The 22118-nt window shown below is 39.4% G+C and overlaps 1 protein-coding gene across 2 annotated transcripts in view; it reads left to right on the top strand.

The window, feature by feature from the left end:
• Positions 1-22118, top strand: part of LOC132833351 (interleukin-15-like) — a 95913-nt gene that overhangs the window by 24093 nt on the left and 49702 nt on the right. For both annotated transcript variants that reach the window (XM_060851547.1, XM_060851546.1), the window contains exons 2-6: positions 860-969; positions 16421-16532; positions 16629-16655; positions 19384-19410; positions 21615-21647. In XM_060851547.1, the coding sequence (XP_060707530.1) occupies positions 860-969; positions 16421-16532; positions 16629-16655; positions 19384-19410; positions 21615-21647 (309 nt within the window). The remainder of the gene's footprint in view (positions 1-859; positions 970-16420; positions 16533-16628; positions 16656-19383; positions 19411-21614; positions 21648-22118) is intronic.

Genomic DNA, 22118 nt, shown 5'->3' with positions numbered 1-22118 from the left:
ACATCTGGCAGATGGTGGGCTGGATGATTGCGCTGCCTGCTTAATGGCAGTTTGGAGATGTCTGAGCCACCATCATTGTCAGGGCTTCTTTTAAATTGGAATGGGAGCTGCCAGCACTTAACAGTGTGGATTGTGCATTTTGAAAATCTAGTAGCCCCTCTAAAGTAAAACTTTGTGTATGCGTGTGCATGTAAAATAAATCCCTTTTTGGAAAGAGACAGTGCTGTAGAAAGAGGGCATTGAATGCTTAGAAGTGGGTGGGAAAATGAGTGCAGCTATGTCTTTTCATGATGTTTTCAAAGGAGCCTTTAGTTTTTTTTAAATTTTAAGGATTGTTGTTAGACCTCTACATCAACTAGCAAAGCAGCAGCAAAGAATGTCTACTTTTTAAAAATAATTTTGACATTTTGAAATGTAACCTGTGTTCTACTGAAGGTGTCTTTTCTTTTAATTCGTTCATAGGATATGGGCATGGTTGGTTAGGCCAACATTTAGTTTGCATCCCTAATTGACCTTGAGAAAGTGTTAGTGAGCTGCCTTTTTGAAGTACTACAGTTCCTTGGGTGTGAAGACACCCACAATGCAGTTGGAGAAGGAGTTCGAGGATCGTGACAGTGAAGGAGCGATGACATAGTTCCAGGTCAAGCCTATAAGTAATGCAGAGTTTCAGACAATTTTTGAAGCGTGCTGGTCATTATTACCAATTCTTTGTTTTTGATGAGACAGCTCCCCTTCATAAAAATACCAATCACTACTGATGAGAGTAATATGTTTAATTTTCAATGGCACTGTGGACTTTGTTCTGGTCAGGAAGGCAACCATGATTTTTTGAAAAACGTTTTTTTATTTCTCTTTGCAGAGAAGGCAAGTAAAACGAGTTTGTTTTTACTGTTACCTCCATCTGAGTCTGGACTGCCATATTTTCACATTGATAAACACTGAAACTGGGATTTCTCTGCTCTTATTATGGTAATGTTTTATTTATGGATAGCTATCATAATTAAGTATGTAATAATATGTTTATAGATGTAGTAAAATGCAATGCTTAACATGTTGCAGTTATTAATTATTTGTTCATCTCTGTTCTGAAAGTTAACTGGTTATATATTGCAATCCTGTTCTATGTGTGAGAATTTCAACTTTACTTATCCCAGGAGACAAACCTCAGTTACAATCAATAATGTGACATGTATTTGCAGTAGCAAGCACAATCGATAGATCAGGAGGAGGTACAGTTTTCCGATATAATATTAAATTTTATTTAAGTCCAAGATGGTTACTTTTGAGGTAGTGTTGCAATCAGAAAGTTTTTGTATGATGTTTTATTTTTGGGGGGGGACTGTTTCATTAACATATGGTAGAACAAAGGGGAACATGTTCATAACAGTCTGGGTGATTTGATTGTTAGAGATTAAATGAGGTCCAAACTGTTTTGAATGTTGAAAGAATTGAAAAATATCCAAGAAATGTATACAATTAGACAATGGCCCATGTGCTACAAATGGTTTTAGATTACACATTTCCAACTCCTAGAAAGATGTAGAGAATATCTGGTTATAAACAGTAGTGCTTTAATATGTCAATTTACTTTGAAAATCAAAGAAAGCTGGAGCCTTAAACTATTCTGCATTGCAGCCTGGATATAAGGCCCATGTGATATATATTGCCATGGTATTGGGCTTTATGATGGGAACAGTATGGAAGAAACTATTGTAGTGTTGAGATCCAGGCTTTTCTAAAAATCACTAAACATTATAGAAAATTTAATCTGGCGGGCAATCCAGAAGAAAAAATGTAACTAGTGATTAAAGATAGCGCAGTTCACTATCTCAGTTAACACTGAGATTAGAAAGATCAAATTTGTGAATTGTTAAAATGAGGCTGGAAGATTTGTCTAACTGTAGGAAAATCTGCATTGTGAAAAATATCCCTAGAGATATCCTCTCCTCCTCTAGCAGAGACAGTGGCAAAGTGGTAATATCATTGGATTGGCAATTCAGAAACCCAGGATAAGGTTTTGAGGGAATGAGTTCAATTTACCCCATGGTGGATGATGATAATTTGCATTCAGTAAAAAAAACTAGTCTAACGACAACCATGTAACGTCTGTCAATTGTCATAAAAACCCTCTTGGTTCACTAATTTTCTTTTAGAGAAGGAAATTTGCTGTCCTTGTCTGGTGACTCTAGACCCATGGCAATTAGGGATGGGCCATAAATGGCTGTCCAGCCAATGACACTCGCATCCCATGAACAAATATAAAAAGGTTAAATGTTTCCAGACTAGGAAAGGAAAAGAGTGGATTAAACACTTGGGAGCTGATTATCTATTTGGAATGATTATGGGGGAATTGAATGTCTATTTAAAGGACAATGTAGAGTATACCTGTGAAGTGTATTTTGACAGTTGTGCTGAAATTAAAAGGCAAAAAGTTATGTGTTATGGTTTAAAGTAATAAATCACCAAAAAAACTTAAGAATATTGTTTGAAATTATTATTAGTTTTTGGAGAATGTCACTGTATGCATGAAATTGGTAACCCCTTCAGAGCCAAGTGTACAGTAAAAGATACTTGCTCTGCATTTTAGAAGATCTAGTTGTTAAAATTGCTGCTGGACTGTGAAGCAACTATACTGTTTTGTAAACATGCAAAGTTGTGGCGCGCACGTTGGCAGAAGGCAAAACTGGACACTCTCTTTCAGTGTGGTAACCTGACATTATTCAGTATATTATGGTGAGGAATGTGTTGTCCTGTATTTATATTTTTGTCTGATTTTAGATTTTAAAAAAGGGATGTGAAAGGCTTTCTGAAGAAATGGATGTTCAGTCATTAAATTATGATGGGATCACTGGTTCAAGGTTGCATTGTTTGAATGTCCACAATTGTTGCACAATCGCACATAGACAATTAATGATATTGAAAACAGGAATCAGAGCAGGCCATTTCAGTGCTTAATCCAGCTCCACCATTCAGTAACATCAGCTGACCTGTTTGTAACATTAGATGGTTCAAAGCGTGCTTGAGTTATGATGAATCTTTCTCTTATTCTTCTTAACCACCAAATCCTATGCTTGCAATGTTTATCCCACACTGTTACTGTCTTTAAGAATTTCTGTGCGACTGTGTTATTCTATGTATCATTTTAGTCTTGGTGATTAAAGCACAAAGACACAAGACTGCACTTTCTCAATTGCATCACCTCCTTAACATGGACTCGCTTGTAGTTAAAAAATCTGTCTATCTCAGCCAATGAATCCAACCTGTCCCTGTCACCCCGCAATGAAATAACATCAGTAGATGCTGCTAGGCAGATGCTGGATTACAAAATTAGGAAATAGTCTGATTTGTAGTTTCTGTCTGTGTTGAAAATTTGGCACTTTGTGTCCTCTTGTAACGTGCTTCCCTCCCTATCCTTGTGTCATCAACAACTATCTGAAGACTCAAAACACCAAGTGTTGTTCTTAGAGTCGGCCCACTGCAGATAACGCAAGGCAATTCAGTCCTAACATGTGAATGGAATCCATTTGTCTGGAAATTTCACATTTTACAGCAATTAGTCTTTGAGTTATAGAGTAAGGAAACAGTCCCTTTGTTCCAATTTTTCTGTGTCGACCATGTATCCCAAACTAAACTAGTCACATTTGCCTGCATTTGGCCTCTAAATCTTTCCTATCCATATACCTGTCCAAGTGTCTTTTAAATGTTGTAACTGTACCTGCATCTATCACTTCCTCTAGCAATTCATTCTACATAAGAACCACCCACTGTATGGAAAAAGTTGTCCATCAAGCGCCTTTTAAATTTTTTCCTCACCTTAAAATTATGCCCTTTTTAGTTTTGAACTTCCCAACTCTAGGGAAAATATCTATGCCATTCACCCTATCCATGCCCCTCATGGTTTTATAAACCTCTATAAGGTCACCCCTCAACTTCTGACACTTCCAGGGAAAATAGCCCCAGCCTATCCTGCCTTTCCCTACAGCTCAAATCCTCTAATTCAGAAACATCCTTGTAAATATTTTTTGAATCCTTTTAAGTTTTACATCTTTCCTATTGTAGGGAGACCAGAATTGAATGCAGTATCCCAAAAATGGCCTAAGCAATGTTATATACACCCACATTAAGACCTCCCAACGCCTCTACTCAATGCACTGACCAATAATGGCAAGAGTATCAACTTTTTCATTTCCCATTCTACCGGTGACTCCACTTTCAAGGAACTATGAACTTGCTCCCCAGGATCTCTGAGATGGAACCAAGGATTTGGAAAACAAGTGAGTGGCAATTGCTGAGGATTAGCCATAATCCTTGTAATCTGCCTCCGATATTGGTACTGGTGCAAGAAAACTAGGGAGGACTTCAGATACGTAGATCATTGGGGTATTTTCTGGAGAAGGTGGGACTTGTACAGGAAGGATGGGTTGCGCTTAAACTGGAGGGGCACCAATGTCCTGGGCGGGAGATTTGCCAGAGCATTTCGGGAGGGTTTAAACTTAGTTTGGCAGGGGGATGAGAACCAGAGGTATAAATTAGAGGAGAGGATAGTTATTCAATGGGCAGAAATAGAATACGAAGAGTCTATTAGGAAGGAAACACATTGTTAGGGCAAAGGGATATGTGAAGTGTGTCTGTTTCAATGCAAAGAGTGTTATGAATAAGAGTGATGAACTTAGGGCATGGATCAGTGCTTGGAACTACGGTGTTGTGGCCATAACGGAGACATGGATTTCACAGGGGCATGAATTCTTGCTTGATGTTCCACGATTTAGATCTTTTTAAAAAGAACAGGGAGGAGTGGGAGTAGCATTGTTAATTTGAGAGAGCATCACAGCTGCAGAACAGGAGGTTGTTGAGGAGGGTTTGTCGACTGAGTCAGAATGGGTGGAAGTCAGTAGCAGGAAAGGAGCAGTCACTTTATGGGGTACTTTCTATAGACCCCCCCCCCCCCCAATAGCCACAGAGAGATTGAAGAACAGATTGGATAGCAGATCTTGGAAAGGTGCAGACGTAACAAAGTTGTTGTTATGGGTGACTTCAACTTTCCCAGTATTGATTGGAAGCTCCTTTAGTGCAGATGATTTGGATGGAGCTGATTTTGTCAGGTGTGTCCAGGCAGGAGTCCTGACCCAATTTGTAGATAGGCCAACAAGGGAGGCGGCCATATTGAATTTGGTGCTAGGCAATGAGCCAGGCCACATCATAGAGTCATAGAGATGTACAGCATGGAAACAGACCCTTCGGTCCAACCCATCCATGCTGACCAGATATCCCAGCCCAATCTAGTCCCACCTGCCAGCAACCTGCACATATCCCTCCAAACCCTTCCTATTCATATACCCATCCAAACTCTTCTTAAATGTTGCAATTGTACCAGCCTCCACCACATCCTCTGGCAGCTCATTCCATACACGTACCATCCTCTGCATGAAAAAGTTGCCCCTTAGGTCTCTTTTATATCTTTCCCTCTCACCCTAAACCTATGCCCTCTAGTTCTGGACTCCCTGACCCCAGGGAAAAGACTTTGTCTATTTACCCTATCCATGCCCTCATAATTTTGTAAACCTCTATAAGGTCACCCCTCAGCCTCCGACGCTCCAGGGAGAACAGCCCCAACCTGTTCAGCCTCTCCCTGTAGCTCAGATCCTCCAACCCTGGCGACATCCTTGTAAATCTTTTCTGAACCCTTTCGTGTCAGAGCTCTCAATGAGAGAGCATTTTGGTGACAGTGACCACAACTGCCTCACCTTTACCATAACTGTGAGAAGGGTAGGAACAGACCGTAGGAGAAGGTATTTAATTGGTGGGGGGGAAATTGTATTGCTATTTGATAGGACCTATGGAATGTAAATTGGGAACAATTGTTCTATGGGAAATGCATAAATGTGGAGGCTGTCTAAGGAGCAATTGTTGAGAGTGTAGCATAACTTTGTCCCAAAGAAACAGGCAAGGAATGGTAAGGTAAAGGCCCTAGATGAGTTTTTTGCTAGAGTATTCAGGAGAGAGAGGGACCTTGTTGATAGTGAGAGCACTGTGGACCAGGTTAATAGGCTTGAATAGATTGATATTAAGGAAGTGAATGTGCTGGAAATTCTGTGAAGCATCAAAATAGCTAAGTCCCCAGGGCTTGACTAGATATGTCTACGGTTACGACGGGAAGCAAGAAATGCGATTGCTGTGCCTCTAGCAATGATCTTTGCATCCTCACTCTTCATGGGAGTAATATGGGGTGATTGGTTGTAGGCGAATGTTGTTTATCTGTTCAAGAAAGGGAATAGGGAAATCCCTGGGAATTACAGACCAGTCAGTCTTATGTCTGTGGTAACAAGGTACTGGAAAGGATTCTGAGAGGTAGGATTTATGACTATTTGGAAAAATATATTTTGATTAAAGATAGTCAGCATGGCTTTGTGAGGGACTGGTCATGCCTCAGAAGCCTTATTGAGTTCTTTGAGGATGTGACAAGACAAGTTGACGAATGTCGAGCAGTGGATGTGGTGTATATGGATTTGAGTAAGGCATTTGATAATGTCATGGTAGGCTCATTCAGCAAATTAGGAGGTACAGGATACAGGGGTCTTGGATGGAGGTGAGGGGGGAGGTGTGGGCACAGGTTTCACAATTCCTGAGGTGCCAGGAGGGGAGGGTGGTTTGTTAAGGGGCATGGACCTGACTAGGTAGCCGCAGAGGGAATGGTCTTTATGGAAAGCAGATAGGGGTGGGGAGGGAAATATATACCTGGTGGTAGGGTCTGTTAGTAGGTTGCAGAAATGTTGGCCCCAAAGGAGCCTTCCACATCCATCAAAGCTTCACCTGCACTTCTACACGTGTCATTTATTGTATCCGTTGCTCCCGATGCAGTCTCTTCTACACTGGGGAGACTGGACGTCTACTCACAGAGCACTTCAGAGAACATCTCCGGGACACCCACACTAATCAACCCCACCGCACTGTGGCTGAACATTTCAAGTCACTCTCCCACTCTGCGAGGACCTGGGCAGGTCCTGGGCTGCCATCATTGCCACTCCCTCATCACCCGACACCTGGAGGAAGTGCACCTCATCTTCCACCGCAGAACCCTTCAACTCCTTGGCATCAATGTGGACTTCACCAGTTTTCTCATTTCCCCTTCCCCCACCTTACCTCAGTTCCAAACTTCCAGGTCAGCACCATCCCCAAGAAAAGTCCTACCTGTCAATCTTCCTTCCCACTATCCACTCCACCCTCATCTCCAACCTATCACCTTTACCCCCACCTCCATTCACCCATTACACTCTCAGTTACCTTCTCCCCAGCCCCAACCCCTCCCATTTGCCTCTCCACCCCTGAGGCTCCCAGATTCATTCCTGATGAAGGACTTTGGTCCAAAATGTCGATTTTCCTGCTCATCGGATGCTGCCTGGCCTGCTTTGCTTTTTCAGCGCTACTCTAATCTACAACAAGACATTGACAGGATGCAGAGCTAGGCTGAGAAGTGGCAGATGGACTTCAATGTGGATAAGTGCAAAGTGATTCGTTTTGGAAGGTCAAATTTGAATGCAGAATATTCTTGGCAGTGTGGAGGAACAGCGGGATGTTGGGGTTCACGTACACAGATCCCTCAAAGTTGCCACCCAAATTGGTAGGTTGTTAAGAAGGCATATGGTGTTTTGGCTTTCATTAACAGGGGGATTGAGTTTAAGATTTTGCTGCGGCTCTGTAAAACCTGGTTAGACCACACATAGGATATTGTGTCCAGTTCTGGTCACTCATTATAGGGGTAATGTAGATGCTTTAGAGAGATTGCAGAGGAGATTTACCAGGATGCTGCCTGTATTGGAGTGCATCAAGGTTGAATGAGCTCAGTCTTTTCACACTGGAGAGAAGAAGGAAGAGAGGTGACTTGATAGAGGGATACAAAGTAATGAGAGGCATCGATAGAATAGATATCCAGAGACTTCTTTCCATGGTAAAAATGGCTGTCACGAGGGATAATAATTGTAAGGTGATTGAAGGAAGGTATGGAGAGATGTTAGAGGTTGGTTCTTTACGCAGAGAGTGATGGGTGCGTGGAATGCACTGCCGGCGGTGGCAGTAGAGTCAAGAGGCATTAGGGACATTTAAGCGACTGCTGGACAAGCACATGGACGGCAGTAAATTGAGGGGTGCATAGGTTAGGTTGATCTTAGATTAAGATAAATGCTTGGCACAACATTGTGGCTGAAGGGCCTGTACTGTACTGTTTTGCGTTTTATGTTCCATGTTCTAAAACTAGAGAATTGCAATTGGCTTTAGTGTGTTCAAAACTGGCCTGAAGACTAAACCCGGACATTAAGACCTTGGTGATGGAGAAGCTTTTAGAAATGAACTGAGATGGAATTTATGAATGGACAAACATGAATTTGTTAAGGAGAGTCAGTTTAGATTTGTGGAAGGTGAAGTGTGTTTGATTAATTTGTTTGAACATATGTTGAGGTCATGGAATGGGGCTGCTTAGCGTAGCGTGATTGATATGTACATGGACTTCCAAAGACAATGACAAAGTGTCACATAATATGCAAACTTGACACCTAATGAAGTAAAAGGAACAGTGACAACATGGATATGAAATAGGTTAATTGACCAGTCGAGAATTGTGATTAACTTTTTTTTGGACTGGAGGACGGTATGTTGTGAGGTTTCTCAGAAACACTGCCTTTTTTGATACCTTTAATGGTCTAGACTTGGGTGCATACATTTCAAAGTTTTCCAGAGGCACAGACTTCCAAATACAGTACATGTTGAGGATATCCACAGGTTCTTGTAATGGATGGGCACATGATGACGGTCTGAGAAATGGCAAGAGATTAGTGATAAATCTTTGGCAGGGAAAATGAGAAGAGATAATATAAACCAAAATATATAATTCCAAAGAAATGCAGGGCAGATATGTGTGTTTAAGGCAATAGAACAGTGGTTAAAAAGGCATTTATGTTCCTGGGCTTTATAAGTACATTGCAGAGTACAAGAACAAGGAAGTTCTGAGGATGATTAAGGTTGGCTATTGCACAGTAGAAAGAGCGTTAGAGGAGGTCTTCGATAGTGCTATGCTCAGTAATAACTGCTCACTGATGTTCAATTGGTGTTCTACGTTAACTCCTGACCTCGTTAGAGCCTTGGTCCAAGCATAGACAAAACAGGTGAACTGCAGAGGGGAGGCTAAAGCAAATGTCTTGGAACTTAAGGCATTTCTTGAGTAACTGTGGTGTCATTGAGCCTGAGCTAAATTGGAGTCACTGATTGGATCACTCTCTACTCATTGGAGTTTTAATGAGCATAAAGAATAGCGGTTGAGATTATTGACAGCTAATCATCTCTGCATCTATGCAGCAGATTTACAATAGTCTGCACTGCTCGTAGTCCCTTGGAAAAAGAAGCAAACCATATCCATGTGCAGAAATGCATGGTCAACATTTGGGTGCTAAATGGCAGGTAGCATTTGCATCACACAAACATCAAGCATTGAGTATTTCCAACAAAAGTGAATCTAACCACCCTCCCCTAACATTTCAATGGACTTACTATTGCTGAACCTCCAACAATCAAAACTCTGGGGATTGCCATAAACTGAACTGGATCAGACACGTAAGTTCTGTGGCTTCAAGAGCTGGTCTGAGGCTAGAATTTCTGTGATGAGTAACTTAACTCCTGATTCCCCAAAGCTTGTCCACCATCTACAAAGCACAAGTCAATAGTGTAATGGTATATTCTCTGCTTGCCTGGATGAGTGCAGATTGAATGATCTCAAAAGCTCACCACCACTCTGAACAAAGCAGCCCGTTTGACTCGAGCCTATCTACTACTTTTAAACATGCTCTCCCTCCACCACCGAAGCACAGTGGCAGTATTGTGCATTATCTACAAAACCCACTGCAGAAAGTCATCCTTACATCTTTCAACCGTACCTTCCAAATCCACATTCACTACTTTTTAAAAGGACATGGGCAGCAGATTATGGGAACACCACCACCTGCAAGTTCTGATGCACGGTTCTGACTTGAACATATATTGGTTTTCACTGTCTTTTAATGAAGAATTGTTTCAGACCTAAACGATCAATCCTATATCCTGAGACTGTGTCTCCTGTTTCCAGACTCCACAATCACAATAATATCACTCTGCATCCAGCCCCATTAGAATTTGTAGAATTATACATTTCAATCCAATGTCCCTCACTCGTCTAAACTCTAGTGAATAAAGTTAGTTGAACTAATCTATCCTTACAGGATTGTCCTGCCATCTCCGATATTAGCTGAGTGAACATCCACTGCATTCCCTCTATAGCAAGTAAATTCTTTCGTCTGTATTTATATAAGCTTTTATGGCCATATTTTATGTTTACTGCAATTTGACTGTTGTACTTTTTTTTTCCCTCCTAGCTTGCTAAATTCTAAATGCGCCCAAGCCTTAGGCATGTTGGGATTTCTTTCTCTCGCCATTTTATCTGTCTCCTCTTTGGGTGCAGTACTGATCTAATTTATCTTACACTGGATCTAATTTGAACTGAGCTTCTTTTGTAAACCATGGTTGAGCCACCTTTTCCTGTTTTTTATTTTTGTGCTGGAGATAAATGAATAATTCATGCACATATGCTGTATGCATGAACATTACTTATCCATCATCAACTCCTTCAGTAAAGTTCCCAAATCCATCCTTTCCAAATTTTGCCTCATAACCTCTTAATTCCACTTATTTAGATTCCGAACCTTAGTTTTAGATTCTACTACTTCACACTTCACCTTAATGAAGGATTCTATCACACTCTAGAAAGCCCTGCTCCATAACACCTTTTCTAGTTTGGTTTGTCCAATGTGCAAATAAATCAGAGTCACCCATGGTTACACTTGTACCCTTATTGCCTGTATCTTTTGATTTTCTTTTTTAATGCCTTCTCTTACATCCCCACTACTGTTTGGGACTTCTAGATAATCCTCAGCAATGTTTTCTGCCCCTTGGTGTTTCTTATCACTGCAATACAAGTTCTACATCATGCTTTTCTATGCAAAAATATAGATCAGCTTATTTTTTAAAAATTAGAAATATCGAATGCACAATTTGCTAATGTTACTTTACTTTGAAGGATGATTACGCCATTGGCATTCAGATCCAGGCCTCTGATAAGAAGCATAAAATCACAGTTCACTCTTTCAAGAAACATACTTGTCAGAACAAGATCTTATTGTCAGAAAAGGCAAGCCAATAAGTTTCAACAACCATTAACCTTCACTTTCCAATAGCACCTAGTTATTTTCAGTTAGCATTGAAGCAAGCTAACTGTCTCACTTTCATTTTGAATGCCAATTGTTTTTTAACTGAGAAGACATGAAGAGTAGTATTCCTACAGAGGATATTTTCAGCTCATTTTCTGTGGAAAGCACAATGGACTCATTCTGTTAGTTGCTTCTGGATAGGAATGAGGTTTTCCCTTGCTGTAAATCCTTCGGAAGCTCACTTATTTCTATGATTTGTTTTGCTGAAGTACAAAGTCAGCATCCTGGTCAGAAATATGTTTTAGAATTTATCACAAGTGTTTCAGGTGACAGACAATTAATAAAGTCTTGCTACAATTACATAGGTTGTTGGCAAGACCATGTCTGCAGTACTACATATAGTTAGTCTTCTTATTTTAGGAAGGATATACTTGTCTTGGAGCAGGTGTAACAAAAGCTCACAAAATTGGTTCCTGGAAGGATATGGAAGTTCTCTGAAATGAACCCATATTGTTTAGAAGGAGAGATGATCTCATTGAAAGATAATGTGGTAGATGATCAACCATTAACTAATTGCTTGAAAGTGTATGTTCATAGGACAATATGCCCTTTTCTTTCTCCTTTATATTTTTAGCACCTAATTTTCTCCTGATAATTATTGAAAAGTCTGTTTTAGAACTTGCATGCCTACATTGCAGAATGAGGCTTTAGTTCTGTCGTAACTCGTATTATAATTTTACAATATTGACTGTTTGCAAAAAGAGCTGGCTGATGAACAATAATATAGGACTCCATAACCTAGAAAAGTCTAGCTCACCAGTAGCAGACTCGATGGGTTGAATGGCTTACTTTTGCTCCTTTGTCTTATGGTCATAGGGTTCAATTCAAGCAGCAGAAAATTTGAAGTGAATTTAGTGTAGTCAAGCCAGGCAAGTTTGTTGCCTGCAATGTTTAACAGCAAGTCTTGGATAAATAGACAATAGACGACAATAGGTGCAGGAGTAGGCCATTCTGCCCTTCGAGCCTGCACCACCATTAAATATGATCATGGCTGATCATCCTTAATCAGTGTCCTGTTCCTGCCTTATCTCTATAACCCTTGATTCCACTATCCTTGAGAGCTCTATCCAACTCTTTCTTAAATGAATCCAGAGACTGGGCCTCCACTGCGCTCTGGGGCAGAGCATTCCACACAGCCACCACTCTCTGGGTGAAGAAGTTTCTCCTCATCTCTGTCCTAAATGGTCTACCCCGTGTTTTTAAGCTGTGTCCTCTGGTTTGGCACTCACCCATCAGCGGAAACATGTTTCCTGCCTCCAGAGTGTCCAATCCTTTAATACTCTTATATGTCTCAATCAGATCCCCTCTCAGTCTTCTAAACTCAAGGGTATTCAAGCCCAATGGCTTCAGTCTTTCAGCGTAAGGTAGTCTTGCCATTCCAGGAATTGACCTTGTGAACCTACGCTGCACTCCCTCAATAGCCAGAATGTCTTTCATCAAATTTGGAGACCAGAACTGCACACAGTACTCCAGGTGTGGTCTCACCAGGGCCCTTTACAGCTGCAGAAGAACTTCTTTGCTTCTATACTCAATCCCTCTTGTTATGAAGGCCAGCATGCTATTAGCCTTCTTCACTACCTGCTGTACCTGCATGCTTACCTTCATTGATTGGTGTACAAGAACACCCAGATCTCTTTGTACTGTCCCTATACCTAAATTAATTCCATTGAGGTAGTAATCTGCCTTTCTGTTCTTGCCATCAAAGTGGATAACCGTACATTTATCCACATTAAACTGCATCTGCTATGCATCTGACCACTCACCTAACCTGTCCAGGTCACCCTGTAATCTCCTAATATCCTCCTCACATTTCACCCTGCTACCCAGCTTTGTTTCATCTGCAAATTTGCTAATGTTATTACTAATACCATCTTCTATATCATTAACATATATCGTAAATGGTGAATGAGGAAGGACAGTTGATTTAGGAAAAAGCAGTGATCCAAGTGGAGATGGTAATAGGGATGGCCAAATTGCAAAGGTAACATTTGGAATCCTGTTTGGAACATGGGATGTGTATTTAGTTGCAGATTACGATAGAATTGTAAAGTTGCATAGCTGTTTTAGAGAGATGACTGGTGGTGGTTTAACCTGAGGTTCACCGTGTTCAGGAAGGGGAGAGGTTGAGAAGGAAAATCCTTCATAATAACCTCATCCAGTGCAAGAATTGAACACACGTTTTTGGTATTACCTGTGTTATAAACCAGCCATCCAGCCCATTGAGCTAAGCAATTATCATGGTTGATGCTCCTAACCTTTCTGTTAAACTATTTGTTAATGGCACTCTGGAATACTCCAATGTCATTGTAACTTAATATGTTTTTAACAATAATCTAAGACTGCTGCTTCTCTGCTTTGAAAATTTAAATCCAATTAAACCTCTCCTTCTGTGATATCCCATTTCTGACACCACTCCTAGAATTTGGGGTAGGTTAGTGACCCCTTCTCTGGTGTTGTGTGCAGGGGAGTGGATTTGCCTTCTCTCCATACTCCGTTATCAACTTCTCTAAATTTTTCTGATTACACCTTGCTCTTTATCTTTCTCAGTTTTTACTACTTTCTTGCATTGTCTTCCTAAATTAACACTAACTCATCAAATAGTTGCAAATATAAAATGTGGTGATCATTATCCCCTTTTGTTCTTATATATCATCTGACTCAGCTATTGACAGCTATTCTTCTTCAGCATTCTCTTAATTATTTTTGACTGTTCTTCAGCTAGAAACCTATTTTTGAAACTCCCAGTCTCTCCCACAAAGCACCCATTCTTTCTTTTCTTTACTGGATTTTAAATTTTTTCTTTAGATCAATGCAAATACTTCTAGTTTGTTACTTTGAGTTCTACCAATGCGGGTTCAGCTTAGCTCTGCCTTCTATGCAAATTCAACCAACATGGAATTTGACTCAATTACAGTATCTGCACAAATTCTACCAATGCAGTGTTTTTGGTTCAACTGCGACTTCTGTATAAACTCTACCAACACAGAGCTCTAATTAGCGACCTCTCCCTCTTAGCACTTCCTATGCTTAGTGCTATTTTAGATTTTTTGCTACTCACACTGAATTGTCCTTGGGTTAGCTTACTGTCCTAGCTATAGATAGAATATAAAAAAATACTGTTGTGGTGCAAACCAATGGTTCCTGCTCATAGCTTTAGATGTGCTGGTTTTAGATTTTTGATCATTTAATCAAGCATATGCAATAAGAGTGTATTCAAAAGCTAGCTCAAAGAACTGTAACAAATGCAGGAAAAGACAATATTTTTACTGCGGAAACATTTCATTATCTAAATACCTATCTTCTTAAAATAATTTGAAAGAGATGTTTATTCTAGATCATAGACTAATTTCATTGATGTCTACTCCTTAACCCAGTCAAGGTTCATTATGTTTGCATCACCATTCTTTTATCTGTCTCTGTCATCTCCTGGTCTCTTCTGCAAGACTTCTCTAGGATTTTTTTTTAGATTAGATTCCCTATAGTGTGGAAACAAGCCATTTGGCCTAACAAGTCCACACCGACTCTCTGACCCATTTATCCCTGACTAATGCATCTAACACTATCGGCAATTTAGCATGGCCAATCCACCTGACCTGCACATCTTTGGATTGTGGAAGGAAACTGGAGCACCTGAAAGAAACACACTTGGAGAATGTGCAAACTCCTCACAGTCACCCAAGGCTGGAATCAAACCTGGGTCTCTGGTGCTGTGAGGCAGCAGTACTAACCACTTAGCCACCGTGCCACCTGTTTTGGTACCACTAATTATTGTTAATAGATTCCAGCTAACACTATCCCCTAGGATGCAGAAGGCTAATCTAGTATAAGGTTGATTAATTGAAATCATGTAGAGACTGCTCTATGTTTTCTCTATTTAACCCTTCGAGCCCAATTCACTTTAATAATGCTGCTTCCTTATACAGCATCGTTAGCATTGTGAACTGAATAGCTTGTGGAGCTGCAGTCACCAACCCAAGATCGACCATATTGTGGATGGCAAATCCTTCTGTTTGCTGTATCACATCGTTACTTGGAATTGGGCTCTCGAAATTAGAAAAAAAACATTGCTGAAGAAGTCATTTCCTCTACTGAAACTGTTAAGGTGTTCCTAAATGTATGAATTTAATTAACCAACATCTACTACCATTTTTTGCAGTCTTCTATTTTCACATATATTTGGAATTCTGCCTGAATTGGTCAGGCGCACGATATTTTCATTTGAATTCTGAGTCTTTGTGTGGTAGATGTGAGCTGTATTTTGATTTTGGAGTGATTGTCAAGAACGTTGAGTCGCTTGATTGGGCATTTGCTCTCCATCCAAAACATGGTTGGATGTCATTTACAGTGAGACCACAGCGCACCCCGCTCCCCCCCCATGCCCCCACAGTATTAGCTGTGCATTTTGATAAGGTTGGGGGAGGGAGAAGCTGTAATTATAATCAGTTTGATTCATCAGAATTTCCAATTCAGGCCAGAGGTAAACAATTATATGCAACATGTTTTGTTTCTGGTGCTTCTATGCTGCTAAAGTCTAGCAATTTCGCACATGTTGCACAGAATTGTAACCTATGAGCAATGACCAAGGAAGCAAAGCATGTAGACACATCGATCAAAAAAAACTTGATCACTCTACTTTGTGTCCCACCACCTTATCAAAATGCACACAAAACAAATATGAACTACCTGGTGCAAAACATGCATTGCAATCACCTTTCAGCTAATATTGTTGTAATAGGTGTTTTCTTAGAGAAGTTTTCATATATGGGGATGTTATTTTAAATTTAAATCTGAACTATATGCAATTTAGATGTATGGATCTAATCATGAGTAACTGAGCATTTAGTGTGCCCACAATGTGTCAATGTTTGTGATATTGTTCCAAGATGGGAGGCAGGAGTATGACGAATAATTGCTCAACTATGCCTGAAAGTGATAAACTCTAATAGTGTGGAATGAAAAATTAAGCTTGAATGTTTATACAAAGACCAATTCTAGATCTTTAATGTTATTCATTATAATGATTCAGCAGGATCATAACTTGGCACTTGAAATGCATAGATCATGCATGTGGAAAATAGCAAATCTGGAGGTTGGCAGTACATTCTGACTTAAGTTTTTTTTTCCTGCTTTTCCAGCAATTTTGCTGCATGTCTACCAAAAGCAGATGCTGATCACAATTATAATGCAAGCAAACCAAAGAATTCAGCAGTGTTAAGTGAAATGCTCAATATAGTGGGAGCGATACAAGTTAGTATTCGATGTATTTCTAAAATTATTTTGCTTTACATTCTGTGAAGAAACATTTTCATTTCACTGAAAATTATTTTTTTTAATCTCCTTTAGAAAGAAGTGGAGGAAAGACATAAAGAAGTGAGTATGAGGTTCCTTCCAATTAAAGAAATTACAAAGGGCAACCATTAGTTTCATATCCACTGTTGCAACTGCAAAGTGTTAGCTGTTAGATTACAGTATTAGCAGCATGTTATAAAAATCCTTTATACAAGAGTCAAAGTAACATGGTAAAATTCATCACAGATGAGGGACTTAAACTGAGGTGTAAAGTTGAATCTGTGCCCAATTTTCTGGAGAATGAAGACTAAAGAGAGTATTATATTACCCGAACGTGTTGGGCTCGTCTACCACGAGTCAATTTTCTTAATAAGAATTAACTTTGTTTCAACTTTTTCTTCTGATTTCCTCCCAAGTTGGTTTTGAAGCACAATTGTGTGATCTTGCAAATATTGTTTTGTCTTTTTGCATTTTTTTAAATTGTCTTCAGTTGAGGAGTGGAATATAGTCTAGGTTACAAAACATTACTGTTTCAGTGTAAAGATTTGGCCTACATTATTTGCTTATGTCTTGAAGATTAACACCCTTTGCTTTTAGTGTTCCCTCAATATCTTTAAATCAAGCAAAAAAAAACTTTTTATCTCTGAGTTAGGAAAATTTCTGTTCCTGACCCAAACCCAGTCCCAAGCAGAAGTGAGACTGAAAATTGAAGGGACACTGGCCATAAATTTTTGGTCTTCCTCAGAGTCTCAGGAGGTGGCAGAGGTCTGAAGGATTACAGACATTATGCGCTTATTCAAATACGTTGTGAAGATTTTTTAGCTTAGATTACCTACAGTATGGAAACAGGCCCTTCGGTCCAACAAGTCCATACCGACCCTCCAAAGAGTAACCCACCCAGACCCATTCTCCATATGTGCCCCTGACTAGTGCACGTAACACTACGGGCAATTTAGCATGGTCAATTCACCTGATCTGCACATTTTTGAACTGTGGGAGGAAACCGGAGCATACGGAGGAAACCCAAGCAGACACAGGGAGAATGTGCAAACTCCACACAGGCGGTCGCCCGAGGCTGGAAACAAATTTGGGTCCCTGGCGCTGTGAGGCAGCAGTGCTAACCACTGAACCACCATGCCGCCCTAAATACAGGAGTTATATATCTAAAAGTTTAACTTCAGTGAGGTGGGGAGCTTCTAGAAACAATTATTCAGATAAAATTTGTAGTCGTATGGCAAAATGTACGTTAATTATGAAGAATCAGCAGGGGTAAGGGTTATGGGTGGGGATAGGGGCATAAGTGAATATGTGTTGTAAATATGACTTGGTAGGTCACTAGGAGGAATTAATTCACTGACAACAACAGGCTACTGTATATTAAAGAAACTCAAGTTCTTGTTTGAACTTGTTGAACCTTACACCTTACATACTTTGTTCCTCCAGCTATGCTGCCTCCTGAAGTCAGCAACTAAGGGGTAAATCACAAAAGCTTTGTACTTGGAGTCTTTAAAAGACTGTTTAACAGGTTGGCCCCTTTATATGTTAAACATGTAAGGGGACAATGTTCCAAGTGATTGCCTTTTATTTCCGTCCCCCGATCTTCATACTCCTCTCCTACCAAATTTGGCAAAGGCTATTTCTACAATGAAACACATTGAAAATTAATAAGCGAGTTCAAGCTTTGATGGATTTTTAAAAAAAAATCATGAGTCCATTGCCAGATCAGTTTTAGAAGAAACCCCATAAAGCACAAAATTGTGCTGAGGTGGTTTAGATCTTTTATAGTGACTTCTTTTGGTGTTCACCACTAATAACATTCTCTCTGGGTGCATCATAATTTAGTATGGCAAGAAACTACAGAAAGCTGTGAACATAGCCCAGTCAATGCAAGCCAACCTTTCATCCATTGACTCCATCTCCACTTCTCGCTGACTTAGGAAAGCAGCTAACATAGTCAAAAACCCCTCCCACCCCTGTTATAATCTCTTCCAACCTCCTATACCAAGCATTAAGATACAAAAGCTTAAACACATACCAACAGATTGAAAAACAGCTTCATTCCCTATTGTTATTAGACTTCTGAATGGACCTGTAAAGTTTTAGATTTAAAATTGATCTTGCTCTTGTGCACTTACTCTGAGCCATAACATTGTGTTCTTTGCTCTGTTCTATAACCCTAGTGCACTTTGTGTGGTATGATCTGCCTGTATAGCACACAAAAGAAACTTTTCACAGTATCTAGGTACATGTGATAATAATAAATCAAATCAAAGCAAAAAAACCTATTTATCTGAATTGGACACATCTTTATCGACCTTCCTTTTGTTTCTCCTCCCCTCCCTCTCTGTTACTTTTGTTTTTGTGTAACTCTTTATTTTTTTTGTCCCTCACTGCCCCACCCACTCTCTCTCTCTCTCTCCCCCTCACTCTCTCCCCCTCTTACTCTCTCCCCCTCTTTCTCTCTCCCCCTCTTTCTCTCTCCCCCTCTCTCCTCTCTCCTTCTCTCTCCTTCTCTCTCTTTCTCTCTCTTTCTCTCTCTCTCTTTCTCTCTCTCTTTTTCTCTCTCTTTCTCTCTCTTTCTCTCTCTCACACACACACACATACGTACACACTCTGTATCTTCCCATAACATACTCTGTTGACAGCAAAATCCTGGTTCTATACAAGTAGAAAACAGTTTTGGTCACTGATTGAAGAAAGAACATTGTAGAATTTGATGCTATATGCTTGAACCTGCATATGAAGATAAGTAGCACAACTAAGATTTATTAAAGTCATGTTGGAGAATAATTATTTTTTTTCTTTTTAGGGTCTATTCCCTCCTAAAGATATACCTGTAAGTATTCAACAATGGCAAGCCAACTTTTTCTGAATATTTAAAAGATGAAACGTTCATTTTTTCACTGTGTAGTTTATTACCCAATGGAACAATAAAACAAACAATACAGCCAAGTAAGCATTTGCCTTTTCTTCAGTGCCTTACTGAGCCATGTGTAACAGTGTAGTGTGTGTGTGTGTACATGCATGTAGCACAAATTTCTGTGTTGGCATTTACAATGAAACTGTTAAGTTGTACACTGCAACTTCATCCCCTGGGGGAGAGTGGTTAAAATGTGATAAGTAGTTTCCATGATAAATGTGCACATAAAAATTTCCGATGGACTAAAAATGTTGACAGGAAATGTGAACAGATGTAAGTGATCAATAAAAATAGAGGAGCAAAAATGCCAAATAAAAGTGAAAGAAAGACAGTTGAATATAAAATGGGAAAAATAAAAAGGAGTGAAGCAATGCTGCGTTTACTAGATGGTCACATGAAGCTCAAGGTCTTATTTTAATGGAGCCCAATCCTGAAATAAAATTTGAAGACTAATGGATTAGCTCACTTTGTTGAAGGTTGTCAAAGAGTTTGTATAGTACTGCAGGTCTCCAAGGTCCCTGCTGTTATTTGTTGATGCACTCATACTTCACCCATTATAATATTGTATTCCATCCTTCATTCCCCTTGTCCACTTTCTTTCATTCTAATCAGCAGTGACACACTGCTCCAAACAGTTTAATTCGTTCAAGAAGTCCAATGCTAAAAAGCTTTTTAAATGGTTTCAGGTTTTTAAATTATCAATTTAGCTTTTATTTTTAGTGACACATCCACCACTCAATGATGCCAGAATTCTTCTCTGTACTTTTCATTACTTAACTTTTATTCAGGACCTCTCAGTATGTTCCAATCTGTGATATCAGAAAATAGTTGGCAGCATCTATGGAGGGAGGAATAGAGTTAATATGTTGGGTCCAGTATGATTCTTCTTCATAGCAGTTCTGAAAAAGTCAAATTGGACTTGAAATATTAATTCTGTTTATTGAAATATTAATTCTGATTCTGTTTCCCTTTCCACAGATGCTGCCAAACCTGCTTCTCTTGCAGTTTCTATTTTTATTTCAGATTTCCAGTATCAGCAGTATTTCACTCTTATAAGAAATTAGCTGCCTTTTTCTTTCACCCACCATTTTCATCTACTGTCATCTCCTTATTGATGGCCCTCCACCAAATTCCAAATGTCCTGGCACCACACAATGAATTGATCAATATGACTCTAATTCCTAAATATTTCCTAAAATGTATTCTTGCACCTAACCATTGATTCATGAGCCTTTTTCTCACTCACTAGACTCCTTCAACTACTTAGTGTTTTCCAAACTGCTCACTACTGATACTGCCTTACCTCATCAATCCAATTAATTATTTCATAGCCTCCCTGCAAATTCTTTTAAATGTAATAAACCCTTACCCCAATATTATTACAAGAAGAAATGTGTCAACAGATTAATTTCCTATTAAAATGGTTGTATAATTTGCTGATAAGAAAAACAATGTTGTGTATTTGTGTCTGATAACATTAGCATATTTTGTGTGTTACAATGAGAAGCAACATCTCTCATATTATCTCGCTTCATTGTTAATTCTGTCTGTCTACCATTCCACAAATGCTCAGCTTTGTTAAACAAAGCCAGCATGCATAATTCTGAACAGGAAAGATACAGGAAGGATTTTTCTCCTCGTTGGGTTATCTTGTACAAGGGGTACTGTCTCAGAAAAGGTCGTAGGTCACTTAGAATTGAAATGAAGAGGAATGTCTTTACTCTTGGGATGTTGAACCTTTTTTTGAGTCTCTACGTTACTTAGAGGGTAGTGGAGACTCAGCCATTGAGTATATTTGAGACAGAGATCAATAGTTACCACATATTTCAAATATTAGGGGATATGGGAATACTATGGGAAAATGGTATGGATGTAGGAGGTTACCTAAGACCTAGTTTACTGATGGAGCAGATTTGATGAGGCAGATGGCCTTTCTCTGTTCCTATTTATATATTCTTAAAACCATTGTTTTAAATAACTGATCAAAATAGCTGCTGATAAAATTCTACGTTCAATTCCATATGGAAATGAAAGAGCTACTAAAAAATTAAAATTGGTTGCACACATTTTAGAATAAATATGCTTTATATTTTCATCAAAACACTTTTATTTTCTTCTAGGAATTACAATTATACACTCCTGAAGATATACCTGTAAGTATAAGGCACTGGAATGCTGTAACTTACTGCAATAAGATAAGCTGAATGTTGGTACCCTATTATTGAGTAGGTGATTGATTACTGCATTAATAAGTAGTGGAATAATCAAACGGATCTTGTAACTCTATGAACTACACAGTTTCAGTTGCAGCATAGGCTAAGGTATTCCAATGAGTTTGAGCTAAATGGGGAATGGTTGATGGTATGTACATATGTCTCTGCACAAGTCCCTGTATCCACATTTGTATGGAGCTAGCTATCTCTAAATAGATTTATAACCTTGCAATAACATTTCAGATTCTTTCCCTCTTAACCTCTTGGCTGATCATTTTACTGAAGTATTTTAATTTTTATGTGCTGGAGCAAAGTCTGCCAATCTGAACAGAAATGAATAACTAGATGCAAGCAGTTCCTAGTTCCAAATCCAGAAGCGCAAATGAATGATTTCCTACATATTGCTGCCAT

Source organism: Hemiscyllium ocellatum, chromosome 36 (assembly GCF_020745735.1).
Source record: "Hemiscyllium ocellatum isolate sHemOce1 chromosome 36, sHemOce1.pat.X.cur, whole genome shotgun sequence".
Lineage (NCBI taxonomy): Eukaryota > Metazoa > Chordata > Chondrichthyes > Orectolobiformes > Hemiscylliidae > Hemiscyllium > Hemiscyllium ocellatum.
The sequence above is the reverse complement of the archived record's forward strand: the minus strand, read 5'-3'. Positions and strand labels throughout refer to the sequence as shown.